At 37.9% G+C, this 11,889-nt stretch overlaps 1 protein-coding gene across 1 annotated transcript in view; it reads left to right on the top strand.

Moving 5' to 3' along the window:
• The window catches only part of Adgrg4 (adhesion G protein-coupled receptor G4), a 111,091-nt gene that overhangs the window by 41,716 nt on the left and 57,486 nt on the right, over positions 1 to 11,889 (top strand). Inside the window, exons 10-12 of the mRNA XM_005404615.1 lie at positions 482 to 600; positions 10,032 to 10,248; positions 11,432 to 11,594. Of these exons, the coding sequence (XP_005404672.1) occupies positions 482 to 600; positions 10,032 to 10,248; positions 11,432 to 11,594 (499 nt within the window). The remainder of the gene's footprint in view (positions 1 to 481; positions 601 to 10,031; positions 10,249 to 11,431; positions 11,595 to 11,889) is intronic.

Below are 11,889 nucleotides of genomic sequence, written 5' to 3'. Positions count from 1 at the left end.
TTGAGTCAGATGAGACACAGAAGAGGGTGGACGATGGGGGCCAATGAGCTACAGAGGTTTCTATACTAACCACCTTGACATAATGGATATGCTCAGCTAGAGAAGGCATGTCAACAGGAATTTCCTCTTAGAAATAGGGGAAAGTGAAGGTACAGTGGCGTGGCTACAGGGCCATCATCGCTGCCTTGACGCTGTCAACTGGATGCTGCCATGCTCCCTCCGCAGCATTCTTACCTGTTCACGCCTCCACATTCTAACCCGAGATTCACCTGTCCTCCGGGAGCAAAGAGTTCTTCACTTTATCCGGAAGGACTGGGCTCCCGTCTGTGTTATCTGGGAAGGACGCTGGGGGTGAGAGAGGAGGATGCCTGGGAAAGATAGACCTACTCCTTCACTACTTGCTTTGACACTCTCCTTGTCTCCTTGAATGGGAAAGCTGAATGGTGCCTTTAATTTGTCCCATCTCATCTCTCTTTTTCAGTTCAATCAACATCCAAACGGGCAAATCTCAGTGGGAAAAACCAAGGTTTAAGCAATGCAAGTTGCTTCAAGGACTTCCTGATAAGATTGTGGATCTTGCTAATATTACCGTAAATGACGGTAAGATGGTTTCGTACACATCTTAGATTTCCCAGTTGACCTGAGACCTTCAGTTAGATTTCCTAGTTGACTTGAGACCAGAGAGAATACAGGCAAATAACAATGTGGTTTTAGAAAGTAAGTTGTTAATGTTGGTGGAGTTGATGGGAGGCATGAAAAATTAGGACTATCTGGAAGTTTGCTTTGTTTTATAAGTTTTACTAATTTTTATTTTCCACTTTAATTTTTAAAAGGTTTAATAGACAGTACTTTATATAGCTCAATATTTAAGAAAAACAGGAAGAGGGGCTGGGGATTTAGCTCAGTCGGCAAAGCGCCTGCCTGGCAAGCTCAAGGTCGTGAGTTCGGTTCCTGGTACCGGAGAAAAACCAAAAAAAAAAAAGACTAAAAAAAAAAAAGAAAAACAGGAAGACATAGAGTGAATCATCTCCTTCCCACAGGTGACCCCACCATGCAGTTACTAGCCACAGAGACAGAGTGCCCACCTAAGAGGTTATACACATACACATTCTCCGTCCTTTCTGAATACAAATAGGAGCATGTCGTACACTGTGCCCGCATCTTACTTTTTTCTCTTGACAGTGTATTGAAGAGATTATTATTATCATTGTATAAAGAGCTTCCTCACCCCCCATTGTAGTGCACTACACGAGTGTGCCACTAATTTATTTATTTACTCAGAAGTTATTTATTAAATCAATTTTAATAGATTCACAAAAACATAAAAGCTGTACATATTAATGGAGTACCTACCATGTAATTGCATAATGCTCAAATCAGGGCAATTGCATTTCTTTCCTCAAACATCTATAATTTCTCTGTGGTGAAAATATTCAAAATCACTTATTTAGCTTTCTGAAAGACACAGTAGGTAGTTGTTATGTATAGCGCACCAGAGCTTCTTTTGCCTGTCCAATGGCAATGTAGTACCTATTGCCCACCAGTCCCTCATCTTTTTTCTCTGAGTAAGGCTCCAATTTATTTATTTGAGCTGCTTCCTATGTATATTTAGGTTATAATAGCATTTTCATTAAAAATACTGCTATAAGATTATTTTATTTATTTATACTTTTTATTATAAAGAAAATAGTTCAACATTTGAAAAAAAATTTTTTGGTGTGTAAAGTATTTTAGACTAGCATTCTCTGAGCACCTGATAATGAAGGTTGTCTTTCATTTAAAAATACCTGCCAGGACTGGGATGAGGGAAAGAAGGAAAAAAGAAAGAAGGAAGGCAAAATATAAATACATATATGAATAGCTGCGATGACTGTATTGCTGATGTCTGATGGTGTATTGAAAGGATAGTTAATGCTTAAAAATATTTATGTTCTGATCAATATTGCATGCTTGTGTCAGGTAATCTGGACAGCTGATTCGAAGGTAACAATATGCAATGGAATTACCATGGTGAATTCCTACTATCTTGTCTAGTGAAACTCTGTATTATCTCCAATGTTTTATCTAATAACTATTTTCTTATTCTCTTTAATGGTTTGAACAGTCTTCCATTCTTATATCTGGTAATCTGAGCAACATAGTTGAGGATAGCTATATGTAATATAACAACCACTGTTAATTCGTATTATTTTGTCTTGATACACTGTATCACTTTGAATGTTCTTGCTTTGGTTTGTTTATGTTTGTGATACTGGTATGCTGCTATCGTTCTATTTTTTTTTGTTTGTGTCTCATTTACTACTCTCCTTAAAATAAAAAAAAAAATAAAAATACCTGCCAGGTACAGTGGCACATGCCTGTAATCTCAAAATTGGGGAGGCTGAGCCAGGAATATCACAAGTTCCAAACCAAATTCCAAACCAGCCTGGGTAATTTAGCAACTTAGTGAGACCCTGTCTTAAATTAAAAAATAAAAGTTATTGGGGATGTAGTTCAGTGTGAAGGCACTGGGTTCAATCCCCAGTACCACCATCATCACCAACAACAAAGAAATGCACTTAGAGACCATGCTAGCTTTTATTTTGTTTTGTAACAAGTTGTTTCTATATTCTATGTTGCTAGATAAAATGGACCCCAAATAAGGTGCATTTCTTTAAACTACATGGAAAGACCAGTTTTTGCTGATCAAATCATCAAAGATCCAAAAGCCTAATAAATAACACACTGTGTTGATGAAGGTGCTTTGAAGCTGGCACCTGCTTAACTTGCAAGTGGGAATATTAAAAAAAACTGCTGTAATAGCTATTACACATATGTCACAATTTTGTGCAAATAGGGTTCTCCTGAAGTGCACATTTCTGAAAGTCGAATTGCTAGGTCAGTCATACTTTTGATGTCGTCAAAAATGCTCTCTGTAATAGTTGTACCAATTTATACTCCCACTTGCAAAGTATTAAAGCTCCTGTTTTGGAATGGCTTGATCAACAGAAGACGATTTTAGACTTCTGATCTTTGGAAATTTGATTAGCAAAAATTGGTATCTTAATGTAGTTTTAAAACTTTTTAATAGACACAGTCACATATCATTTATTTAATATTCAGCAGGTTGTTTTTAGTGAATTTTTTAAAGCATATTGACTAGTTTGTGTAATTATCATCATTAATTCCAGGACATTTTCATCACCCCAGAAAAAAACTCTAATTCATTCCCAGCCTCTCCATGTCTCCTTCCCATTATCTCCTGGCAGACATGAATTTACTTCCCTTTTCTATGATATTCTGAGCATTTCCTAATTTTTTGAGTCATGTGGTATATGTAGTATGTGTCAGCACTCTATTTCGTTTTATGACTGAGTAATATTCTGTTACATGGCTATTATACATTTGGCTATTACTCATCAACTGATGGACATTTGGTTTTTTTCCACGTTTTGGGTATTATTAGTAATCTGGCTATGAACATATATGTACAAATTATTGTGTATACATATGTCTTCTTCTTTTATATATAGCATCAAAGAGTAGAATTGCTAGGTCATATAGTAACTCTATGAATGGCTTTGGAGGAACTGCAAAACAGTTTTTCTCAGAAGTGGCACCATTTTTCACCACTGCTAACTCTGTAAGAAGGGTCCGATTTCCTTACATCAGTACGAACACTTATTATTGGCCATCTTTTAAGAATTGTGGTTGGTCGTAACACATCCCCCGATCAACACATACACCTTCACTCCCATATTCCCACTTTTAGTAATTTGTGCTTTCTGTCTTGGTCAGTGTAGCTAAAAGGTTTTGACTTTTGTTAATTTTTAAATAGTTTATTTACTTAGCAGAATTTTAGGTTCACAGCAAATTGAACATAAATTATAGAGTTCCCATATGCATTCCTGGACATATGCACAGCCTTCCCGCACTATGGGCACTCTCCCCAGAGTGGTGCATTTGTTAGAATGGATGAACCTACACAGGCACATCGTTATCCCCCAAAGTCCGTAGTTTATATTAGGGTTCATTGTACATTCTGTAGGTTTGCACAAATGTATAGTGGCGTGTAGCCACCAGCACTGAGTATCATACACAATGATTTAGCTGCTTTAAAAACCCTTTGTGTTCCACATACTCATCCCTCATTCTGCCCAAACTGTGAAAACCACTAATCTTTTTTACTGTCTCCATGTTTCTGCATTTTCTGGAATGTCATATAGTTGGAGTCATACTCTATATAGGTTTTTCAGGTTGGCTTCCTGTACTTAGTAATAGTCACTTAAGGTTATTCTATGTCTTGTCATGCCTTGATAACTCATGTCTTTTTTGCACTGAATAGCACCCTGTTGTCTGGAGGTACCAAAGTTTATTTATCCATTGATTAATTCAAGGCAATCTTGATTGCTTCTAAATTTTGACAATTATGACTAAAGCTGCTCTAAACACCTATGTACAGCTTTTCATATGAATGTAAGTTTTAAACTCATTTGGGCAAACACCAAGGAGTATGTTTGCTGAAGTACATGAGAAGAGTATGATTAGTTTTGTGAGAACATTCCACTTTATCGTCTAAAGTGGCTGTACCCCATTGCATTACCATCAACAGTAAAGGAGAGCTCCTGTTGCTCCATATCCCAGCTAGCTTTTGATATTCACAGTATTTTCGATTTTGGCCATTCTAACAGATATGGAGAAGTATTTTATTGTTTAATTTGCAGCTCCCTACTGACACATGGTGTTGGGCATCTTCATAAGCTCACTTGTCACTTGTGTGTGTTTTTTGGCAACAAGTATACTATAGACTGGATTTTTATGCCCCACCACCACTCACAGGTTGAGATCCTGATCCCAGTGAGAAGATATTTGGAGATGGGGGTCTCTGGAAGGTTATTAGGTCGTGAAAGTGAAGCCCTCCTGAAAGCACTTCTAAAATAGGCCTGAAGCAGCTTTATTGCCCTTTACCATGTGAGGTTATAGTGAGAATAGCTGTGTATGAACCAGGAACTGGGACCTCACCAGACATTGAATCTGTTTCCCTAGTAGAATTTTAGTTTCTGCATAATTCTGGCACAGCTCTACTGTATAGGTTGGATCTCTGCCATAAGAAATTGTCAGAGCACTAGTGCCTAGCAGTAAGGCCAGGGAATTAGCTTGGAGGCAATTGACATCTCAGGCTTGTCTTCCTTACAGAAGATAAAAATTTGAGATCCTTCCCAAGCAATGTCTGGAAGGATTAGGAAAGCAAGCACAACCCTTATGATTTCAAACTCAGAAGTCATGAACCAGGGCAGCAGGGAGTATCACAGCTTGTAGTGAGTGGGTGGAAAGAAGGAGGTCTGCGTTCCATGCTGACCTCCCTCCTAAGTGACACATTTTCTAGAGACCTGCTGATAGAATTTTCTCTTGTGGAAGAGAAAGTTAAGAAACAGCCATAACAACAGCAAAAACACTGTTTTGGGTGGGTTTTGTGGGTTGGGATTTTTAGAAAATTGACTGTGAGACCTCATTATATATATTATAGTACAAACATGTGCATATATATAGCATATAAATACTATATACAAATATATGTTTATATATACCTGTGTAATGTATGTACAATCATATATATGTTATATATAAACTGTCATGGAGTAAGAGAACAGATGGATGGTGATTATGAAGTATATAGTTAAAGATACACATTACTATTATATAAAAATAAACTATCAATTATACATAATACATATATAATACATATGAATATTTTATACTATGTAAATATACTTTATATACTATACACTATATATACTGTATGTAATTATATATATACATATACATATATATATATAGAAACTACTTTGGTGTAACAGAATAGTTGGATGATGATCATAATGTATGTAGCTAAACACACATGTTAACGTATGATATACAACTAAGCTATTAATTGTATATTATACTTATATAATGAATATGGATGCTATCTAAATATGTGTCATAATATATAATATATAAACTACTGTGGAGTAAGAGAGCAGTTGGATGGTGACTGTAATGTATATAACTAAAAAAGTTTGTTAGCTTTGGAGGAATCCTCATCTTGTAAATTAGGAGCTTAACAAATAGGGAGTATAATGTGAAGGAAATAAAGATGTATTCATGTTGAAATAATTTATTTTATTTAATTTTTAATCTTGCTGACAAGCATTAGATTGATATCTTTGTTGGAGAAACACTCTTTAGCTCTCTCACTTAGATGCTGTTTTTTCTTGACTCCTTAATACCACAAGGTTTAAAATGGTACACTTATCTCAAAGTTCTTTGAGCTCTTTTTTGCGCTCAATTTTCGTTACCCACCTATTGAAGATGCACCAGGCTCTAATGAAGTTGTCTAAGACTTTTCAAAAAAAATTCTTCCCTGTCTGTGTTCATCCTACCATCAGGGCAGGACAGTGACTAATGAACAATGGATGATAGCGTGGGGTGGGGTAGCTCAGTGATGGAGTGTTTGCCTAGTATGCACCAGGGCTTGGTTTACATCCCCAGGAGGTCAAGCAGAAGGACTGCAAAGTGCTGCCATTCCAATCCCCAACAAAATGGGGAAATGAAGTAAAGGCATGCAGTAAAAATGTTATTGAAGAACTCAAGCTTTGGGGTCAGAGTGGATTAGAATTTCTTAGTGTCTTAATTTCTTCATTTGTGTAAAGGGGATAATATATAAGTACTCATCACATAAGGCAGTGATAATGAACCTTTTAGAGCATTTGATGATAATAAACAGCTGGATGTGGAGCAAGTGCCGTAGGTTCTCCACTACTGACATAGGGTTATTGTGATGAATAAATGTCAAAATACCTGTATAATGTCTTGCTGTTGCATCTGGTCTCCAAAATGCTAAGCACCAACTCATTCCTTCTTTGTCAATTGGGGCTGGCTTGTGACTGTTTAGTACAGTAGTGGTGAACCTATGGCACATATGTTATTTGTGTTTCTTTTGAGACAGAAGATGTTAATATTTGAGTTGTTTTTTTCTAAAGTAAAACCTCAGTACTCAGGTTTAATTGCAGTGTTGGCACTTTGTGGGTTTTGGGCTGCAGCTTGAGCACCCATCTCTAAAAGGTTCGCCATCACTGGCCTAGTACAGTAGAATCTGGAAGTAGTGACACAGCCAATTGTGAGATTAATTTTTAAGAGAACCAGAAATTTCTACATTCTTTCTTTTGATACACTTTCATTTGGGATGCCTCTTCTCAGAACCCAGATATCAAGCTGGAAAAATCCTAGCAATATGCTGGAAAATATTTCACAACCATCTTTATTAAAGAAAGGTAGTAATTTGTAGCAGTTGCTAATTTTCATAATTCAATACTTCTCCCATGGCTGAATATGAACTATGTGTGGTCACTGAACTAAGAAGTTACTAAGAGTTGTCCACACAGAGACAGTGAATATAAACAATGAAAAACCATGGATCAATATAATGGCAAAATACTTACGGAGTGATGTTTTGAGCGTCACCACTGTTTTCAATATATTTAATAATAATTAATATTATTTAATTTTTAATAATGTCTGTATTTAATATCCAGCTCACAAAATTCCCTGAGATTCGAAAATGATTGTCCTACGCTGGTGTAAATTGGCTCTGGCACATCACAGGCCAGATCCAGCATACCACTGAGCCAAAGGCACTGGGAGAAATCTTATGCAAAGAGTGCAGGCCCCAGCCCTAACTGAGCAGCACATGGTCAATATCGAAAGCCTGTCACGTGAGTGCTGCCTTGTTTTTGCAGCGTTGGGGGTGGAACCCAGAGCCTTGTGCATATTAGGAGAGCACTCTCCTGCTGAGCTACATCCCCGGTGCCTAGTGCGCCATTTCTGAACTTCTAGCCAGGTCTATCCTTCAGATGTGTCCAGCTGAGGTTGCCATCTGACTGCAACTGCATGAGAGATCCCCTGTGAAAACTGCTCATAACCCTCAGTAATCCTCAGAGATAACAATTTGTTGTTGGTCTAAGCTCTAAACTTTGGGGTGATTTGTTATGCAGCAATAGGTAACTAGATGATTGACTCACAGAAATTGCTCAGTAAATAACAGATAGTGTTTTGATTATTACAATTATTGACCAATTAATTGTAACAGTAGTTAAAGCAATGCGGATCTATTCATTTTACCATCAATAAAGGAAGGTTCCTTTTATTACTTTTGCTTGGGGACCTAGGATTTTTAAACAATGAGTATAATTTATCCTGAATTTCCCTTAAAAAGTATATAACTCCTGGTGCAACATCCGTAATTACTTTCCACAGTATGGTTAGTCTCCCATTGGCCTGTTGTTTACTTTCACTCTGCCACAGCAGGGAGGGCATGAAGTGAGGTCGTACCACCGAAACCAAAGAATCATGACTGGGCAGCGTGGCTGTTCCATTTTCAACAAAGCTTGAACGATTTAATAAGAGCAGTAGAAATATTCATGGATGAGCTCACTACTTTTTTCTTCCATCCCTAATCTTACTATGTTTCTGGTTTCTTTAACCAACCAGAAGATAGATATCTACAGGGACAAAATACTACTTGAGAAACAATTACGGGTTTAGTCAGTCCCTCCCCTTCTTCCCATCTCCTCAGGGAGGGCCCTGTCTTTGCCCACTGGGCTCCCATCTAAGCCATTGTTGGGCAGATTGGGGTAATGGTTGGGAGTGTTGAGAGGACCTCAGGTAAGAATGCTTAATTTGCACTGATGAGAATGGAATTCTTTGTAGAAAAAGACAATAAAGGAAGAAAATGAAGGGAGAAATGGAGAAAGAAAAAAATAGCCTGTACAGGCTTTGAGGAGATATAGTTGGTAAATCAAGGTAGCAAAGATATGTGGAGAGATGCTGCTGACGGTGAAGGAGAGAGAGAAGGAGGGAGGCAGGGAAAGAGAGAGAGAGAGATTTATGGAAAATTATTACCCCCCCCCAAATCTGTCAGCACTCATGGTTAAATGTGTCATGAATGTGATCTCTCTCTGGGCATTTTCTTATTAACAGACTATTTTTTCAACTGTTTTCCTTCATATTTTATTTACTGGCCTTGAATTTAAGTGCTTTAAGTAGGAAAACATCACAAAGAAGCTAAGCTTTATATGAGTTACATTGAACTAAAATCTAATTTGCATTGCAATTGTTTAACAAGACTCTTAACTTTAAACAAGGAGGAAGGTCAGACAATTATTTACAAAGGCATTTATGGAACAATTAAAGACTGAATATTTGATATTTATGAATACTATTGCTAATTTCTCATCTTCATTTTAATTTAATTAGAATTGTGGTTAACACTGAAGTCTTTTCTTTTAGCGATAGTACTAACTTATTTATAGACGAAATACTATACCTGGGATTTGCTTTCAGATAATCTGAACTAAGGGCAAAGGTTGGTGAGAGAGAAGATAATTAAAATAAGATTAGCCTTTTATTGACACTGGTTGAAGTTGGGTGATTCATGAACTGCACGAGGTTCATTATACTATTCTTTCTACTTTTGTGGATGCTTGAAAATTTCCATAATAAAAAGTGAAGAAAAAAGTGGGCGAGTTAATATCTATTGTTCTTACTGTCTAGAACATCTAAATTAATTGCTTTTTATTATGTGGTCCATATTTGCTTTTTCCTGTAGGTTGATGGTTCTTGACAGAAAATTATAATCATCCCCCTCAATTGTGAAAACATAGGCTGTGTGTTTGCTGATATTTGAGGACAGGTGGAATCTACTTAACTCAATCCAATACTCAACAGCCTTAACTTAATTAGAATCAAATTTCACGATAATTCCTCAGTGACAAAAAAATTTCCCTGGAGTATTTTTAAAAGGGTTTAATGAATAAGAACTTGACTTAGAGCTATCTTCTGGGACTACATGTACTGTAGAAGTTGAGGTCCAATGTTTTCCTTCTGTGACCTGTGTTATCTGATATGTACTTCCATTTCATACCATTCAGTTTTTAAAGGGAAGGAAGCAGACCAGCATGGCCCCAAATTAAGGATAGTGATAGAACTTGTACATTTCCACCTTGTTTCCCTAGAGAATGCGGATGATGTTGCAGAGCACATTTTAAATTTGATAAATGAATCTCCACCTCTGGATGAAGAAGAGACCAGGATTATTGTTTCTAAAGTAGCTGAGATTTCAAAGTGTGATGAGATAAGTATGAACCTAACCCAGATTATATTACAAATAATCAGCGCTGTTTCAGAAAAGCAAAATGATTCAACCTCCAATCTGCATCAAGTAAGCAATGCGTAAGTACTGATATTTTCGTAAAAGAAATTATTTCATAAAATTTAAATTGCATATTATCACTCCCTTAGCACACAGTCTTCACCAACTGCAAAGGTCAGGTAGTTATACATCCAAAGGTAGGTTTGTACAGTATAATGTGATCATTTTATGCCAACCCCTGTTGTGAAAGAATACTTGAATTATATCCGAATGAGAATGAGTTTTCAGAGCAATGGTTATGCCAAACCAAACCTATAACCTATTTCCCCAACCATGGTGCTCCCCCAGAGTTCTGCATTTCTATAAAATGGACCTGAGCACTGCTAATGCTAAGCCTTGGGAATCATACTAGTTACCCCTCTCTAGCTCATAGTCAATCAACAACCAACTTTGCATGAGGCACTGTACACATGCTTTAACTGTCTCTTAAATATTCCAGTGGAATCCATCTATTGTTCTCTATCTCCACCCCTCCAGTTCCAGCCTCATTTTTCTTCTTGGCCACCTTCAGCGACCTAACTGATCTCTCTGCCTCTATTGCTCCTGTATCGTTCATCTTTTAAATAGTGACCAGAGTGTTCTCTACAAGATCATGGCATTTTCTTGCTTACAACCATAGGGTGGTACTCTATTGCACATCTAGTAAAATCAGAAGAGCCATTACTTTTTTGAGGGGGTATTGGTGATTGAGCTCAAGGCCTTTGTACTGAGCTACATTCCCGGCCTTTTTTATTCTTTATTTTCAGACAGGGCCTCCCTAAACTACTAAATTGCCTAGGCTGAACTTGAACTCGCCATCCTCCTGCCTCAGCCTCTCAGAGGGCCAGGATGAGAGGCCCAGTCTCGGAACTTCTTATAAGGCCTGTGAGGCCCTGAAGGATCTGGCGTTCCAAAAAACAATTTTATTTAATCTTCGAAACCATCTTTTGAGCTGTGTGTCAATCTTATTTTCCACTTTGCGGGTGAGGAAATTGAGGCTCAGGAGGGCCACTGTATTTTCCTACAGTTAGAAATGAGAGGCGTTAAGATGTAGGCCTAGGCTTGTCTCCAGCTAAGCCAGTGGTCTTATCTAATGATTCCTAAAACTATAAAAAGAAAGGAGTAAAGACAAAAAGCAGTCTTCCAGCTAGGCAATCCTGTCAGGAAGATGGGCTTTACAGGCGAAAAGTAGTTAGCGCTTTCTTCACCTGTGGTTTCCGGCAGAATTCTGAGGATAATTGAGCGTGCTGGCCACAAGATGGAGTTTTCTGGAAGGACAGCAAATGTCACTGTGTCCGGGCTGGCTTTGGCTGTGCTGCGGGTAGGCCATGGTTTTGAAGGCATGGCCTTCAGCATTCACTCCTACGAAGATGGCACAAGGCCGGAGGTGAGTGTAGATCAGAACGGGGAGCCAATCAACCAAGTGCATTCCAGTTTTTGCTGACTCACTGACGTGATTCTGGGGAGGGCCAGAAGGTACTCTCAAGGCATTCATCCTTAGGGGACCTCAGGAAAATGCAAATGGCTCAGGGAAGAGTCATGTAACTCTTAGCAGGCTAAGATTGGAATGGTGGCTATGAGATGTACAACCATGTCACGTTTGGCCTTGTGACCTGAAATCATTTCAAATGTCAGTTTATGATTTGCTGTCCTCGGGAGCATTTGTTATACGTTGGGTGTTG

This window comes from Chinchilla lanigera, unplaced genomic scaffold (genome assembly GCF_000276665.1).
Source record: "Chinchilla lanigera isolate Chin_1 unplaced genomic scaffold, ChiLan1.0 scaffold00088, whole genome shotgun sequence".
In the NCBI taxonomy this organism is placed as follows: Eukaryota; Metazoa; Chordata; class Mammalia; order Rodentia; family Chinchillidae; genus Chinchilla; species Chinchilla lanigera.
This window is presented reverse-complemented; position numbering and strand designations above follow the sequence as displayed.